General features: G+C 30.2%; 1 protein-coding gene across 3 annotated transcripts in view; it reads left to right on the top strand.

Moving 5' to 3' along the window:
• The window catches only part of LOC136974919 (cAMP-dependent protein kinase type II regulatory subunit-like), an 86,451-nt gene that overhangs the window by 50,683 nt on the left and 16,388 nt on the right, over window positions 1–19,380 (top strand). For all 3 annotated transcript variants that reach the window (XM_067269917.1, XM_067269918.1, XM_067269919.1), the window contains exons 4-6: window positions 14,823–14,906; window positions 16,631–16,672; window positions 16,791–16,855. In XM_067269917.1, the coding sequence (XP_067126018.1) occupies window positions 14,823–14,906; window positions 16,631–16,672; window positions 16,791–16,855 (191 nt within the window). The remainder of the gene's footprint in view (window positions 1–14,822; window positions 14,907–16,630; window positions 16,673–16,790; window positions 16,856–19,380) is intronic.

Below are 19,380 nucleotides of genomic sequence, written 5' to 3'. Positions count from 1 at the left end.
TTTGTTAAAAATAAGTACTGACCTGTATGGCTGACACTCATGTGGGCAATCTGCTTCTGTTAACTGAAAAGCAAGTTCAGAAACCACATTGAATGGATTTTTAATTCAGATTCTTTGTTTTTTAATTAGAATTTCAATTTTTTGTTCTCCTTTCAATAAAAAATATTTTGTCACTTTTGAACTGATGCTAGTGGCTTATTTAATATTTGTTTTTAAATTTACCTAACAACATATTTTAATATTTTTATTATCTTTGTTTACTTTTAATGTTATTTAGTTTATCTTTAACTACTAATTGAAATCGGATGTAGGGGATGGTAGGACAGTGGCCTGCCAAAAAATTTGTGCCCATTTATAGAGATGCCTGTAAGAAAGGTTGGCCACCTTGACATAGTGAGATAATAGGGAGAAAATTTGGTTTTTGTCATTTGATGGTGTAACCATTCATTTCTTGCAAAATTTGCTTAATACATATCTCATTAATACAAAGTGCCAATTTTTAAGTCCATTCAACTTCAACACAGGTTCTGACTGTATTGTCCTAAAAATATTTTATTTTTTATTTAATTATTTTATAATTTATTAAGAAATTATTTTTTATACAAGTAAAATTAAGGGAAAATTATAAAATATTAAAGACTAAAATATATTTATTTTAATCTGTTCATTTAATTCAGAATATAAACTACATAACAAACTATATATCTATTCAAAGAAATAAATTTATATCTTTTTGAGTCAATATGAAAGTTTCAAATTATAATGAAATTATCAAAATATTACTTTTATAACCACTTAGAAGGGGATTCTTTTGGACAAATAAACTGAAATACTTTACATTAAAATTTGAAAAACACTAAAAACAATTTGTTGTTTTATTATTATGGTCTTGATGGGGTGTATTCTGTTTAGCTTATATACCAGTGCCTAGTGTTATGCTAAGTAGGTTCAAGTCATAACTATAGAACAAGCTAATATTATGCTTACATATGCTTGTATACATATTTGTGTTTAAGAATTTCCTGACATGTTTTTAGTATGACAGCTTTTTGTAATGATTGGGGCATAAATATTGTTAAATGAATAAAATGTTATGTACAATATACTGTTTAACTTTAAAATTTTTCCAAAATGGGATTGGTTAAACCCCGAAACTCCTCCTGTGTGTATGAATTTGGGTGCACATGGGAAGGGGCTTGTAGGTATCTATTTCTTTCTATGCTTTTTGGTAACCAAAATAGAGATTAGTACTTTTTAAATATGGTAGATATTTAAATATCAGTACTTTAAATATAATAGATAAAATATTTTAAAATATCTTATATTATCTATCTATCTTTTACATTTTCTTCCAGAATCTGAGAGAAGTGGATTTTATATAATTTGAGATTTCTCATTGTTTATTTCCCATTTCTCTTCTTCTGTTTCACATGTATTTTTTGTAAGTTTTTTCAGTCTGTCTGTTGTGATCTCCAGATTCTAACTTTCTGTTCTAACTTATTCTAATTGAAGCATATATTCATACTTTTTCTATCAGGAAACAGAAAGTTGCAATTTTGCATTGAACAGGATACTTAGATGATGATATATACAACAGCTGGAATAAAGATTTTCTAAAATTAATGTGTTGTATTCCTCTGTTTCTTTTTTATTCTTTAGATTTAAAAACTGGACTTTAATTAGATTCTGTTGTTCCTTTTTCAATTTATCCTAAAAATTGAAAATAAAAATATTATTTCAGTATTTTAAAATGGCATTAATTGATGTCATTTTTAAAATAATATCAATTGGGCAGTTTCAAATGACATGTAATGATATTACTTAATCATTAATATGTGTTCAAAATTTTAAAATATGAAAATATTTTAAACCATTTGATAGCAATTCATATCATTTCTATTCTTTGCCTGTTCTCTTATACAAAGCAAATGATTGCAGGTTACTTGTCATCTGTGGTGATTTAAAATCATTTCCTTCCAACTGACATCAATTTGCATCATTTGATATCATTATCATTAGCAAATGATTTCAAACAATGTTTTTCTCAGGGTAATTCCCAATGATGGATCATTTAGTAGTTCTTCAAAATGTTTTCATTTCTATTTCTCCAGATATCATTAGCATATCTTATATATTTTCAAATTGCCTTCACTACTGTTAGGACTTTTCCTAATGAGGAAATTATTATAACATACTTTTGTATGTAATAGTTTTGCTTGAAACAGAAATATGATTTGTATACGTGATATAACAATGATCTGAAATGCCATAGAAGTGGAATTTTTGCTTGAAAACATCAGAGTAAATTTATGCTTATTTTAAGAAAAATAAACCACAATTTCTTAGATTTTATTTCTGGTTACAGTACTTCTGTATTATCATAATTATTATTTAGTATTTTAAGAACACTATAAATGACAAAAAGAACAATTAAGACAATTGAGATTAGACTATACTATGTTTTTCATTATTAAATTAAATTCAAGAATGTTCCAAATAATTTTTTGCCTGAAGCAGTTTCCTTTCTGACTCATAATATATAAATTTATACAGAATTGTGCAACATAGTCCTGTAAAAATATAAATGTCTAGCTATCTTTGGAGGATATATGATCTATAAATTTCCTAGATTATGCAAGTATATTATCATTTATCATTCTATTTGTGACTGGTTGTCTTGTCTATCAAAATTGTAATATTACATAAAGTAACTGTTTCATTAGTAAATCACTCAATCATCCACATACATCTTTGTGAAGCAGCAAAAGAGGTTTATTATAAAAAAAAAAAACATTTTTGGTCATATTTAATGACCTTCATCAGGTTGATATTGAACATTTTGAAATAGTAATGGAACTATGTTAAGTACTAACAAGAATATGCAAACTAAACTGTGTTCAGCATTTCCATATTCTTGTTCTATTTTCTGTTATCAATACCTCCATCTGATCTTTGCTTCCAGATTACAGTTGGTCTGGAATTGAAGATTAGATGGAGATTCTCGTAGCATAACTGGTAACATATCTGCACAATGAGGAGTTAAGGGTGCATTATTAATTAATTATCTTCCTTTTAATCCTGATAAGAATCCATTGTTATCATTTGATCAATAACATTTATCAGTTGATTATATATATATATATATATATATAATAGAGACTTTAAAATTATTGTTTCATATACTCGGCTAACAATAGTAAATCTGCATTTTTAATTGTAAAATGGCAAACAAAAGTATTCATCAGATTGTTAAATTTAATAATAGTAAAAATATATATTCGTAGACAAGGATGACGCCAGCCAATGGGCCAGGGGGGCAAGATAATGTAAATTGATAGAGGATATGAATTGTATGTAGATAAAATAAAAACGATTCATAAAGTTTTAATCATTTACTATGTACCAGAAAAGAAATATCTTAATTAAAACATTTTTTTTTAACTTACAAGAAGCCTAAGAAGATTATTTTAATCAAAACTTAGCATTTAAATAATTCTTTTGAATTTCTAGGGGAGGGCAGCTGCCCCTCCTGCCCCCCTGACGATGCCCTCGTTCATAGATAAAATATATTTTCAATAGAAAAATTAAACAAATTTGAATTCTATCCAGACCAAACATGTTTTTCTAACATGTTTGGTCTGAATAGAATTCAAATTTGCTTAAATTTTCTATTTGGATTATTTTAATGAATATATATTTTTACTGTTAAATTTATTCTGAAATATTAAATTCATATTCTGTTTAAATCTTGTTTTCTTGAATTCAATTTCTGTTATATGTGACAATACATATTAGGATTCTGCATATTATTTAAATTTATAAGATGATAATTGTAACAATTTTTTGATTTAAATACTTTTGCTACAATTTCAAAAATTATCATGAACTATTTCATAGTTACTGTATTTATTTGTACAGATTTTTCTCTATGTTAGTAACCAAGTAAAAGCTGTTGGATACAGCTTCAACAAATGAATTCGGTATCTTGTTTTTTAATTTTTTTCAAGTTAAATAGTGTAAAATGTTTAATATAAGAAAACATTTTGTGCACTTATAGCTTGCTCATATACTAAAAAAAACTGTCTTTTTATAAACAATCGAAAAGTAATTAATAGAATTTGTAATTTATTTCATTAGAATAAGGGTTTTAGCAAACATGTTTTGAATAATATTTTTTATAACTTCATCTTTTACTTTATTTAGTTACTATGTAAATTCATTCTGTGACCACTTCTAAAAATTTTATTCTTTTTTCTTTATTATTATGTCAATGTTTAATTCATGAATTGAAATTGCCATTTTCTTATTATCATACTCCTAAAAAGTGTGTTTTTGGTATAAATTTAGATTAAGATCAATCGAATTCAAAGATTTGAACCTGATAATGAATTTTTAATAATATCGAAAATATTTTGTTTTTAATAAATATTGCTTATTAAAAGAATTTAAAACTAATTTTTTATGGATATAAAATTTATTTTTCGAAAAGTTATATTTAAAGAATTTGTATTTAAATTCTACAAACTGCTATCAAAAGAATTTGTAAAGCTTTAGTTTAAAATCTTAAGTGAAATAAATCTTGACACTTTAAGGTTTCAGATATTTATTGTAAGTTTTCAAAAAGTAAAGGTTTTATTATTGCAAATTGGTTTTAATATTTTTTAACTAATCAGTTTTAAAAATCATATTTATTTTATTTTGTTAAAAATGATTAAAAATTCTTTTTAATTTATTTTCAAAGCATTACAATAATTTATTTTTATATCAATAATGTCTCGAGAAAAAGGGATAATTTGTGAGTATACATTTCTTTAACAAAAACAAAAAACACTTTTTTTAATTCCAGTTGTGTTTATACTATGTTTCTTTGTTGGTTTTGGGAAAATTCATGATAATGCACCTGAGGATTTTTCACGTTTTGTAAAGCTACTCTTGCTGACTTAAGACAAACAAAAAGATGTTTGATAAGTTTATAATTGTAAACTAAAATCAGTAAGTAAACTGCATTGTTGTGTGATCTGAACCTGTTTTTACAAATTGACTTTTGACAGAATATAGATTACCATGGGTTATCACACAAAATTATAACAGTAGACTCCTCATATCCATTGATGATTGAACTGTTAATGAAATGAAAATTAAGTTTATTTTTGCTAAATTTAAAAATTTAATTTAGAAGGTTCTAAAATAAAAGAATTGGCCTGAAGGAGGACTCAAACCTGCAATGTCTACTTACTGTGTGGTTGCATTGCCAGTTACACTACCCAGATTTTTGTTCGATTCTCACTTCTAGAACCTATATTAATTTAAACATAACCATACTTGATTACTTATAATGCCAGCTGGAGACAACTCAGTGCCTAAGGCCTTTAACTCCCACTATGGCACTCACTTCTACCTGGGCATGGTCTACATATAAACATATAAACACAATAGTCATATATTAAAGCCAAACAATTGCCAGATTATATCAGGGTGTATTACTACTATTATAATTAATTGAATGTTAAGTAATTTGGCATTAAATCAAACAATCACCGTAATTAGCGTTGCCACCTTTTCAAAATTGCTGTCCCGGACATTTTAAAATTAGGATGCTATACCAAGGCATGCGCAATGTCATTTCACAGCCAAGAACTGAACATTGCGCATGCCAGTTTTAAATCAGTTAGGGACTTGTGTTGAAACAAACCTAATATTTGCAAAATACTTGCAAATATTTTTATAAATTTATTTTGTCTTGAAAACCAGCCTCATGGCAACACTAACCGTAATTAATTGGGCTATTTTATGCCCAATTAATTACAGTGGTCATTTGATTTAATGTTAATGCATCGGGCTTTGGTATGTTCATATACAAGTAATTTGGCACTAGAGACAGGCATTAGGCACCATCTCCTGCTAAATTTAATAATTATAATTAAATTAATATTTTAATAATTAATTTAGAAGGTTCTAGAAGACAAAAATCAGCCCAAAGTGGGACTTGAACCAGCAACTCTCAAATATAAACATTGTGGTTTGGGTGTGTGTGTGTGTGTGTGTGTGTGTGTGTGTGTGTGTGTAGTGTTACAGATACGCCTAATGCCTAGTGGGAGTTATAGGCCATAGGAACTGAGTCGTCTTCAGCCGATGCTGTAAGTAACCAAGAATGCTTTTGTCTAAAATAGTAAGTTCTGGAAATGAAGATGGGATGGTTTGGTTAGCATAACTGGTAACGCAGTAAGCTGGAATCGGAGTTCAAGTTCTGCTTTGGGTGTATTCTTTTCTTCCAGAACCTTCAAAATTAATTATTAAAATATTAATTTAATTAAAGTTATTAAATTTAGCAAAAGATGGCACCTAATGCTCACCTCTAGTGCTAAGTCACTTAGCATTTAAATAATAATGATAATAGTAGTAATATAGCCTGATATAGTTCAGCAATCATTTGGCTTTAATATACAGGGTGGGAAAGAAAGTCACTTAACACTCCTGCTGAAAAATATAGAATGTTCCCAAATAATGTAGTACATTCAGCACATCATGTAATGTTCTTAACTCTGTAACCATTTGAGGTAGGTCAATAAAATTTTTCAGCGATCAATTCCTTGAGAAATTTTGACCCTAAATGATGTGTCACATGACCCCTTTCCATTTACAGTTTCAGAGTTGCATTCAATATGGTTGCCATTGAGATGGTGGCCATGCACGTAACACACATCAATCTGTTTCCCCCTTGGTCTAATGCATTCCTGATATGAGTGAATTAACTTTGGGTACATTCTATATTCTGTAGAAGGGATGTTAAGTGACTTTCTTTCTCACTTTCTATAACTATTGGGTTTGGATATTTATATATGTATAACACTAATAATTTTAAACAAATATGAGCTTCTCATTTGCCAAATTGATTAATTCAACAAAACAAAAGTAGAGAAATTGATAATATATGTAATTTTTTAAAATTCCTTTTCAACTTTAAATTTAAATAAACATTGTATAATGTACTTTTTGGGTCATTACATTAATGCATAGCTTAATATTATGACATATAAATTGATTATGCAAAAAATGTAAAAATAATAATGATTATTTCAAGGTTACACTAATGGAGTTAATTGATTTGGCCTGTGAACAGCTCTTATAAAACTGAGATATAAAAAAAAATAACAAGATTGATTTAGAAAATTTATTATAATTATTACATTGTAAACAATTAAATAGCATATTTAATAATAGTGTTAAATTCTTTAAAATCTCATTTTGCAGTAATTTTTATATCAGTGATACCTGATTTAATACAATTAGTAGATAAAGTTAAAAATTAGCATAGTTGAAGAATGCATCAATATTTCATATGTTGCTGAATTTAAATTGCAAAATTATTTAAATGCAGTGAATAAAAGATAGTTTCATCTCATAAGCAGAAAAGAGGAAAAAAATCAATATGTTGTTGTAAGTAGATATTAAGCTCTGTAGTCAAATTGTTAGCTTTTTTCTACACTTCAACCTTAATACATTAGCAATATACAGTATTCTGAGATAGGATAAAATGTCTCTGTAAACATTCAAATAGATCACATATCTTATAAATTCAAAAAAAAATTATAATCTTGAATAAAGGAGTGTGAAAAGTGCAATTGTGCCCAATTGTCACTAAGGTGATAATACAATAATATTGAGACAGTATAAAATGAAATAACAATAAATTTATTGAGATAATACAATGCACAATAAAAGAGATTTGGATACCAACTCTAGGGCATTCGTCTAGCTCTGCCCAAGAACAAAAGGGTCTGTGCAACAAACAGAGGTTTCTATAAGAAGAGAAAGTTATTTTCTTCATGAAATCATCCTGGCTTAATTTTAAAAAATGTAATTCATTTTAATTGTGCTGCCACTGCTAGAGGGAAATGGTGGACTATTTTACATTTGGAGGCAGATGAGAAGCCTCAAATAAAAGGTCGACTTCACCGTGGAATTGTCTTATCCCTCATCTGTGTGAGAAAGGACCGATTGTATATAGACACATTATGTATGTATTGTCTACTAGAGAAAGTTATTTTCTTTATTGTAAAGAGGTTTTTATGTTTAAAATAATAAAAAAGGGGTGCGATATATATTACAAAATTTTAAACTAACATATGCCTAAAGATGTGGATAGAAAATTAGAATAGAAAATTAAGATAGAAAATTAAGATAGACAGAGAATAGAGAAAGGAAAGGGGGTACCTGTACTCGATTGATCCTTTTAGCTTCTGAGATGACTATTTTAGTTGATTCTCAGTGGGATTTCCTCCTTCCTTTTGGAGAGGTTATCATATACCCTTTTTTCTGGGGATAACGGAGATTGTCTCAAGCCTTAGGATTCTGGTGGCATGAAGCCTTCAGGAACCTCCTAGGTTTTTCACTATGGTCTGGATTGACCTTCTCTCTCCACTGTCTCCCTCTCATCTGTACTCTCCTTTCCCTTCTCCGAAAAAAAACTGTTACTTCCACATTTGGGCCCTCAGGCATTTATTCTTTCCATTGGATGGTTCAGAATGTCAATCAACAACTGAGTGAAGTAGAAATAAAGGGCAGGAAATGATAAGAAAAGAGGACAGAAACTACAAACTAGAATATTCTGTAATAATTTAAAATTATGGCATAAAGCCACAGAAGCATCATCTACATCATAGTAAAAATTCTAAGATGGCAACATTTATTCATAGTGAATTTACAGTAACTTTATTTTTTTTATAAAAACACATAAATTTAATATAATAATAAAAAGTGTGAACTTTAATGAAATTTAGCGCACAGCCTATATTTATTAAGGTTTCTTTTATATTATTTATATAATATTTCTAGTACTGTATTTAAATTATTTCCTAATTTTTTTTTCAAACTTATGGTCAGAAAACTTTTATACATAGTTATATATGCTAAAGTTTTCAATTTTATTACAGGAAAACTAATTAACAGTAATTTCAAGGACCAAAACAAAGTCTATCTTTTGTCTATTGACAACAAAATATGGATCTTAAATTTTTATATATTCTTAGACTCATAATTCTTAAATAGTAGAAATAAAACAGTCTAGGAAAAAAAAATGTATTTATGTTAACCATGTTAATTTTATTCAAGTGTCTTTCTTTTTAGTATTTCTTCTAATACAAGTTTTATTATATCCTACCTAATATTATTTTATTGCTAACTAGATAGTTGAGGTGCTTAAGGCATCAGTTTATCATTCTGGAAAATCAATCCAAGCAAGCACCTATAGAAAATTTTCATTGGCAATTTATCTCAGATATGTTGAACATCATCCTTCATCATCTAGCCATCCCCATTATTGGCTTGACCAAACCCATGATGGTTATGGCAAAAAGCACTTTTAATGCCCACACAGCAGAAAGAGACAAAAATATTTATATATACACTCATTGATAAAATCTGCTACTCATCAAAGAGGTATTTGAAATTGAATGAAACTTTATTAATATGAAGGTAGTGATGATAATAATAAGTGATTACAATATAGCAGTGGCGTGCCGTGACATTTGATGACAGGGAAGCTGTGTTTCTGTAAGAAGCCGACTTCCAGGGGCAATCAGTTAATTGCGCGTCAGTGATGGTCTAGGGCAGTGGTTCTTAACCTTTTTATACTCGCCGCCCACCAAATATTTCATAATTTTTTTGTGACCCCCATTTTTTAATAATAATTTATATTTGATAATTTGATAATTTATCTATAATAAATTGATTTTTTTATTATTGCTTTATTTTTTATATAATAAATGTAAATCATAACTTTATTATTTCATTATCTATTTAAATAACATTCAAACTTCACAATTAAACATGAAAACTCATTAATTTTTAACAAAAAATAAAATAAGAAACATGTCGATAAATCGATCCAATGTCGATGCTAAAACTAAACTAAAACTAAAACGCCCACTTGTCATAAGGATTTTGCATATCTTTTGCAAAAATATTTAAATTTTCAAAGCCTACTATTTTTCCTAATTATTTTTAAAATTCCAAGCATTAATAGTTTTTTAAAATTGCTTTGGAATAAAAGAAGTAAATACTGCGGTGTAAGTAGCATATTTACATTTATTTCTTCTGTACTAACAAAGTTGTATGTAGGAAGAAATACAAAATAAATAAATAAAAACTAAATAGGAAAACTTTATCTTTCTTATTTCACTTTTCGATACGATATTCGGATTATACATCAATTTTCTTTTTATTATATTCTGAAGGAAATTTTGCATAATTTGGCGGCCCCCGGCAAACTTCTTATGGACCCCCAGGGGCCGCGGCCCCCTGTTAAGAATCACTGGTCTAGGGTCCATTCGTATTCATTTGTTCGATAAGCCAGTAAAAACTGTAGACTTCTCTAAATGTATTTTTAATATCACAATTACATTCTGAATCGCTAGCCACGATATAAGGGCTAAAATTAAAAATAAATTATAAAAACTTACTCGGTGAAATAAAATGTGCGGTGGATATACATACCTGGTACAATGTATTGTTCGATTGTATTAATATACTTTTAAAGAAAATTATAATTAAAATATAGCTTTGTAAAGAAACGTACATAAAAATAACATAAAATAGTCTTTACTTTTTAAATCTTAAAACAATCCACTTAGTCAAATATCTTGATACGAGTAGCTAATGGATGGAACTAGTGCCGGTCCAGGTAGGTGTGTAGTGAGTGTGTGCGTGCCAAATCCCGAGGGTGCCGATACCGGTCAATGTCAAATGCCTCTTTTGTCGCATCACTAGTATATCTCAAAGGACGCCACAGGGCTGTTGTAAATTTTAAACGTTTCTCACCGTAGCTGTAAAAATCTAACTATGTTAAACTTAATAGTCATTCGTTTTCTAACTAATTCGTTTTAATACCAGGTGTACACGGAAATCAGTTTCCCACTGTACTGAGCGAGTGATTGGTTCTGTTAAGCTTTTGTTGAAGTAAAATTCTGGCTCTTTCAACAGGGTTTTATTTATGTCCCCATTCCCTAATCTCTTAATTATTTAGTCACTTCTTAAGTAGAAATAAGTCGAAACCAGTTACTTTGTACCTGAATATCTGTAGTCTTGGGAAAACAGTGGAAAGACAAATTTTTATGACAACGGATAATAAATCGTAAATTTAAGGAAAATAAATTCTAGAGCTTTTTTTTTGTACCATTGTATGTACTGTACGTCTCATTCATTAAATTTGGTTGTAAACGATGCTGCCAAAGTAACAGTTAATTTTTAACACTGTACTAGAATTGTACACGTTTTTTCTGCATCCCCTTACAGATGGGACATACTAAATCGTAATATCACCGGTTTAACATCGAAATCCGTAAGTAATATAAGATGGGAGAGCGGAATAAACGCAGAATAAATATATCAAATATTTTAATGGAGTTTTTTTAAACTCCTGTCAACTATACAGAACTATCATAAAAACGTGCCAGTAAACTCCTATCGGTTGGGTTGTTATAAATCTAGTCTAGGGTGGGCAACCCTTTTTATAACATGGGCCAGAATAAATTTTACGTTTTTTTCCGCGCCGTAGTAGTTAATTGACGCCTTCTTGTGACTCGTAATTTTTTTAGTCTGCAAATATGAAATAAATAAATAAAAAGTTAATTACTACATTTATTTTTTATCGTTTTCGAAAATTACAAAGAATTGGAAAAATAACTAATTAATAGTTATTTTTCAATTTAATAATCTATTAAAGATCTCGTGGGCCGGATAGAAACTTTTCGCCAGCCGTAGCTGGCCCGCGGGTTGCCCGCCGTTGATCTAGTCTGCTCGTGATTCACATAATCGAGCGAGGGTGGCCGAATATCTAGCAGGCGGCTAACAGCCCACAACCGCTCCGGGATATAAAGTCGCGTACTCTTTACACGTGTGTCGCTTCTACCAGCTAAACCGTGGCGTTTGTGCTATGTAAAGCGCATGCGCCAATGCCTATAATCTGGCTGCTTGGAAGTTGACAGGCAGGCAGATAACAGCCCACAACCGCTCCGGGATATAAAGCTGTACTCTTTACAAGTGTGTTGCTTCTACCAGCTAAACCGGGTGAGGTTGGTGCACTGTAAACCGCATGTGCTAATGCCTATATAATCTGGCTGATTGGAGACTGACCTGGTTCCGACATTCCTTCCGCCACCGAATTATTTGAATATACAATAGCAATCTTATCGTTTTTTTTCACATGTAGTATAGAAATTTGTAAAAGATACATAATGCAGTTATAATAAAATATTCATTTTAATTAATTCAAAGTACGTTAAAATATGAAAATTTATATTTTATAAAATACAAGGGAAGGTCATTGGAAGGTGGAATCGGCGCTTCCATCGCTTCCAATGACGGCACGCCACTGCAATATAGCAAAGGAACAATTTCTTGTGCAACAAGTACAATTTAAGTGAACTTCTAGTACCTTGGACCTCTTTCCTGGATATGTGCAATGATTCAGTCAAGCTCGAAAGCATACAGGCATCATAAGCTGTCTTATGACAAATTTTCCCACAGAAGTTGCAACTGCCTCTCCAGATCTCTCACACTCAAACACAGCCAAAGCTGGTGTTGCGTCTGGTCTCACAAATGCTCAATAGATAACAAACTTGGACACTGGGTAAGCCAAGAAAGTGTAACAATATGATGGAGACATTCCTGAGATATCTTGACTGTGTACAGCCAAGTATTATCTTGCTGGAAAATTGCTGTTTGCAGCCCTGCCATAAAAGGTAACATGTAAGTGCACAGGATTTCCTTAACATGATGCTGTGCTGTCAGTCTTGCTCACACCACTACTGGAGGTGACCGACTGCGATAAAAGACAGCTCCGTAGACCAAAATGCCAGTAGTAGTGACAGAGTGCCCTTCAACAGTAAAGACAGGATTGAATTGCTCACCACTGGTACTCCACACACTAACACAGTAATCATTCATTCCCAAACAGAACTTGAGGATTTATTGCTAAAGATGATAGACACAGAAGCATGGACTGCTACCAGTCTGTAGCAGTCCATGCTTCTGTGTCATGGAATCTCTACAAATGAGACAGACAATTTTGGGTGCTGATAGCAGATGTGTAGCAGTTTCTGTCAATGGTATTGAAAGAAATAAGGTTCTAATGTGAGGCATCTACTTATCTCTGGATGGTGGACAAAAATGCTGTTGTGACTGCTTGTGCTTGTCTCACAATCAGACAATCATCTTTTCCAGTGGTCTATCTAGGGTATCCAGAGAACTGTATGTAGAATTTCGCAGTTCCATTCTCTCTAGGTTTGTATCTTTTCTGTCAATGAGTGTATATTGTGCTGTTTTATTTTGTTTTGTAAAGCTAGACAATTTTTCTTTAAATCAATGCAAAATAAATAAAAAATTTTGGTAAAATTTCTCCGAAAGCATTTAAATTAAGCAGTATATTGGGCTATAACTTCTAAATATTTGTCAATGATGATGCATTAAAAAAATTTATTTTTATTATATAACAAAAAATAAATGTTGATTGGTTGACGCCAGAATCATCTACTACTAGTTAAAATGATTTCAATAAATTATATGAAACTGGAGTGAAGATTAAACAAAAAAGTATTCTTAAATATTTTCAAGTTTACAACTTAATCTTAAAAGATTGTAATGTTTAATTATAATTAATTAAACAGTACAATCTTTTAAGATTGCATTAATTAAACATTGCAATTATTGAGCATTCATGACATTGTTTTGAATCTAAAAGAATTTACTCTGTTAATCAACAAACTTTGAAAATTTATATTAAAATATTTTTAGCTAGAGTTGTTTTGTTACATGTATTTTCAATATATTTTGTTGTTATATTGTTTTTCAATTAGAAAGAGCAGTTATTTATTGTGACACTGTCACAATTCCAGGCTGCAATTTTCAATCATATTTTTAATTTATTTAATTTAAAATATATGCTCTCCACCTGAAATTAGTAGTAGCTTGCTTCTATATGTCATATTTTTTCTTTAACAATAGAATCGTGCCAGTCATCTATTAACTGCTTTCAAGGGAAAGTTTTAAATTGAAATAAAGTGACTTACAATTAGTTTATATGCCTCTATTTCCTTATTTTCAATTTGTTATATATTTTGTCTACGTCCTATTAATAGGCTAAGTCTTCTTAGACAAAATATTTAACAAAGTGACTTATGGTTTGCATCAGAAATTCATATATAGTTAATTGGGGCCTCCTAACTCTAAGGTTTCTCTATCTGGTCTCGAATTTCATCTATCTAACTCTGCTCTCGAGATTCAGGACGGACGGATGGAAAACAGTGGGAATTTATAGGTATACAATTTTTTCAATAGGATTCACACTTGAATTATATTTCATTTCGGTTATATATAAATAAATAAGTCATATTTTTGCTGAAAAAATATTATTTTGTATTAAAAACAACAGTATGTATTGATGAATTTGTTAATAGACAGAATCAAAAGCATAAAGGTTAATTAAACTTTTATAATGTAAATTTAGCTTTTGTAAGATTTCATAAAAAATTCACATGTTCATGCATTTTTAAAAATATTAGATGTTTCAGAGTGTTAACAAATATTGAAAGAAAATAACACAATATATATGCATATTTACACTATTTTTAATATAGAATACTATGATACATCAATAAATTTAATAAGGAAAAAGTAAAATTGGAGGAAAAGCATATATATAATTAGACCAAATAAATTAAAATATATACTAGTATAATTTATATATGTTATATATTGTGATAAATTTTATATTTAAAAATATAAATATATAATATATATATTTTATAATTTTTTTCATAAATTAGGTTATTCATCCAAAGACAGATGAGCAAAGGCAGCGTTTAGGGGAAGCAGTACGGGATATATTTTTATTCAGAGCTCTGGATGAGGTACTAAATTTATTTTCTGTTGAATCTTTTGAATAATAGGTTTAATAAATAGTTTATACTGTAATATAATTTAATAGTATAATTTAAACTATAATTTATCATTTTTTATATAATAATTTATTTTTGATATTTATATTATGTTAAATCATAATCTAATACATTTAATATCATATTTAGTATAATCTAATTAGTATATATATGTCTGCAAAGCCATTGATAAAGTTTCAACTGCTATAATATTGAAAGGAAACATATTAGAGACATGAGAAAAGCATTAAATGAAGAGGTTCTCAAAGTTTTTTTACATACCTATTACAGATGAGATGTTGAGAGAGTAATTGCATGCACAACTATCTATTACTATGTTAATATGTTGAACTGTATGCCTTACCACAAATTATGAACAAAAATGTCACTTTTTGGCAAGATAGTACTATCTTTATCTGTACTATTGTGACAATATGCCATATTAATGTATATATTAGATATAAGTTTAGTTTTAAGTTTTCTTTCTTCTTTGTTCTTCCGTTTGTTTTCTCAAATTTTCTATTAACATTCCTTCCTGTGGTTGGGTAACCCTTTCCATGAACCACGTTAACAATGGGAAGTGAAGTCCCTGAGGCTACTAGAACAATAAGAAGGTTCATTCTTGGGTCGGACTCTCGGTGAAGGTAGACGTGCGAAAGTTACACTCCTGCTCGTCGTCTAAAAGGACAAAGGGAGACAAAGGTGACCTACAGAAAGAGAAAAGACCCAGCTAACATAAAGAGAAAGAGAGAGACAATGTCCTTGTGTAAGGAGAATCTTTGAAGAAATCCGAAAAAGATCAGCGAGAAATGATTTACAGTGGTTTCCCACCAGAAGAGCGTCAATACCAAACGGAGAACCTGGGTATTCCTTATAACCTCCTCTATCATACTAAAACTTCTTGCTATACTTTCTTTCCTTTCTAGTTTATAATTTAGTGTAAGTTAGTTGTAAGATTACAAGTCCGTCTTTTCTTATTTGTCAAGAGCACATTCTTTTGTTCTGTATTCACTCGATTCCTCACCCCAGTTTTGGATATTGTATAACATTAAGAATTGGAATTCGAAAAAATCCTGTACATTGCTAATCACATGAAAAAAATAAATAATTGTTGTTATTTTTTTTGTGTACCGTGGACTATTGTACACTCGCGTGACTATCACACTATTATACATATTTCCATCATTATTTGAAAGTTCCTCGATGAGACATTTCCACAAGATGATTGGAAGAGAGAAAGGAAGGCATGGCCATCACATTCTCCTGACTTAGTATCATGCCTTTGGAATTTTACGTATGGAGTTATGTCAAGTGAATTATTTAGTGTGCCCATTAACAGTATTGAATGCTTGAAACAACAGATTGTAGAAGTTATCTTATCTATCACATCTGATGTTCTAGATTGGTCATCTTGCAGACCAACCAATGGAATTCACATCAAACTTCCTTAAACATGTTAACAAAAATTTTGAGAGTTTCTCTTTAATTTGGTGCATATTTGCATTTACAGTATTTAGAAAATAAAGCAATTTTAAATTGCACCATTACTTTATAGACATATTGTATTATACATTTCTCCATTTAACACAATAAAATTTTTATTAGAATTTAATTAATTTGATATTTTGCAAATGTTAATGTTTATTTTCTCAAATGTACTTATAAATACATATACATTGAAAATTAACTGTTTTCAGGAACAGATGCAAGAAGTTTTAGATGCTATGTTTGAAAGAAAGGTAATATATTTAATCAAGATTCATATTATATTTATATAAACTCAATTTGTATTTATATCTTCTATAATTTAAAAAAAAATATATTCTTAGTATTAATTTTTTGTGTGTATATATTTAGGTGCAACCAGGAGATATTGTTATTAAGCAAGGTGATGATGGAGATAATTTCTACATAATTCAGCAGTAAGTGAACAGTTTTTAAAATTTAAATTGTTAAGATTTTCAATATTTTTACTACATTTCATTGAAAATTAAATGAATTATGTATTTAATTACATTATAATGGAACATTAAAATTCAAATTTGTATAAATATATATTTATATTTATATAAGTTTGTCATATTTATTCATTGACAAACTGAATAGTTTCAGATATAAAAAGCTGACAATGGCTCTTGCAAAACTTTCCTGACACTCAAAATATACAAAGTTAAAATTATGTGTGAAACCATCTGTTTATGAGTAGGCTGACTGCATGTACTGTTTTGAATGGGACAATACTGTTTTTGCTCTGTCCTAGCTGTCAAAATTTTGTTGGCTAACTTTTTTGATTTTCAAAAATATGTATCTAGTTTGTATATTAACTCATGATCAAATGCACTTTTTTAATATGCATACATGTGTAAGGTGACAATTTTCTGTTGATTTTTCATGCAAATTATGCTACACATAATTGCCATTTCATGAATTTGACAGTTCTGAAAAATTGTGAAGTGTGTCTTCATATTCACATTTCAATGTCATATGCTGTTCAGTTTACAAGGTATTTTTTTGTTAACAGAACAATTCTTGAAAAAGAACATCTTGTAGCTTGTGAAGTGTTCTTGGTGGAAGCTGATCAGATGCAACTTGTTCCCCTAGAATAGCGTTTCTCAACCTGGGGATCACAGTGATATTAAAGGGGGGTTGCGACTCCCAGCACATACACATCAAGTTCGAACTTGTAAATAGCTCATGTATGTACAGTACACGTCATACATGCATGTTCATACCCATCGCTATAAATGGAGTGACATAAAATAATAGGAATAGTTGTATTACATTTTTTTTTAAATATACAAAATGTATATTTTTTTATACTGTCAGTATTTTCTTAATGTATAAAATTAGTGCAATGTGATTATATAATATTTTAAAAAATTTACATTTATAATTACAGTCAAAATTCAATTAGTAATAATAAGGGTTACTGTTATTATTCCTTTGGATAAAATATTAATTTTATTTATATTTACTATTGGGGGGGTTGCAGAGCTAAGAAGGTTGAGAATCACTGCCCTATAGCATATCCTATATGTAAAGATTTAGATCTGGAGATCATGCTAGCTACTTTATAAGTCAAATATCTTCACTGTCAAGAGTGCAGCTCTGTGTGTATGGGCATTGTCAATAAAAGTGAAATCTGCACCCACAGTGCCTTGGAAAAGTCTCGCATATGGTTCCAATTCCTTCTTATGATAATGGTAGCCCTTCCAAAACATGGAGCTTAGTCAGTTATTAAATGCCACCCCTTGCCACCCCTTGCAAACTGGTGGTATCATTCAAACTGATTCCATGATGTTCATGGGACATCTATCAAGTTCCTCACTCTCTCAGATTCTAAACATTCTATAGACAGTACCTAGACTCATCAGTGCACAGAACATTGCCCCATTCATTCGAATTCCAACATCAATGTTCTTGACACTTTACATCTTAAATGAGCTTTTCTGTGCACAGGAGCAATGAAATGTAACATATTGGACATCTGGAGAAAAGACTGTGAAAAGTACGACACGAAAGAAAAACACGTACACGTGTTGATCAATTAAAATAAATTTAATTTTGCATTGGAAATAAATGGTACAAATTCTTTATAGATTCCCGCTGTTCCTTGGTGTTCGTGTCGTAACCGTAATCTGCGTAGTACAGTTCCGTTACAAATGCCGCCCGACAATACTACTTAACTAACGTGCGCGAAATTTAATTGGACTTAAACTAATAGAAAGGGATAGAAGAAAAAAGGGAAGTAAGAAGGATTATAGGATAGATGGGTACCCAATTTCTTGGCTGTTGTTGGACGCAGATCCTTGTCTCGACTTATAATACTTCTATGCTCGCTCTTAAATGACGGTTTCTTAGCGTTTTCTTCAAGTGATCGGATTCTCTTCCTCTATTGGCCCTATTCCACAGAGCTCGCCAATTTCTCAATCTCGAGGTTCGCAGCCACACGTCTTTCTTCGTTCATGTCCGGCCAAAGAATGTCCAGTGGAAGTTCCTTTTCCCTCCAGGCTTGTCGCCGTCTATTGTTTTCCCCTACCTCCTGTGGGCTACGGGTAAGTCCGAGTTCTCGGAAGTTCGAGACAATGAGACAAAGAAAATTGGAAAGAAGGATAGATTTATAGAAATAGAATATAAATTAAACTAAAAACTATACATAAATAAAGGCGTACAGCCACAAGACATTGCATTCTGTAGACATTTTTTGTGAAACTAACAAGAATAGCAATAGACAGCTCTCTGAGAGCTACCTACCACATATTCTTTTTTTACAACATGCTGTTAATGTCAGATATGTCTTGTTGATGGGCGATAACTCTTGGTCATCCACTTCTGCATTGATGACCAGCACCTGTTCTTTGAAATCTGGCCTAAAGCCTGCATATGATGTTCTACAACACATTTAGAGTCCTGTAAACATTTATCTGTGGCTGGCATGCTTCTACAG

This window comes from Centruroides vittatus, unplaced genomic scaffold, assembly GCF_030686945.1.
Source record: "Centruroides vittatus isolate TY-2023 unplaced genomic scaffold, ASM3068694v2 contig_359, whole genome shotgun sequence".
In the NCBI taxonomy this organism is placed as follows: Eukaryota; Metazoa; Arthropoda; class Arachnida; order Scorpiones; family Buthidae; genus Centruroides; species Centruroides vittatus.
The sequence above is the reverse complement of the archived record's forward strand: the minus strand, read 5'-3'. Positions and strand labels throughout refer to the sequence as shown.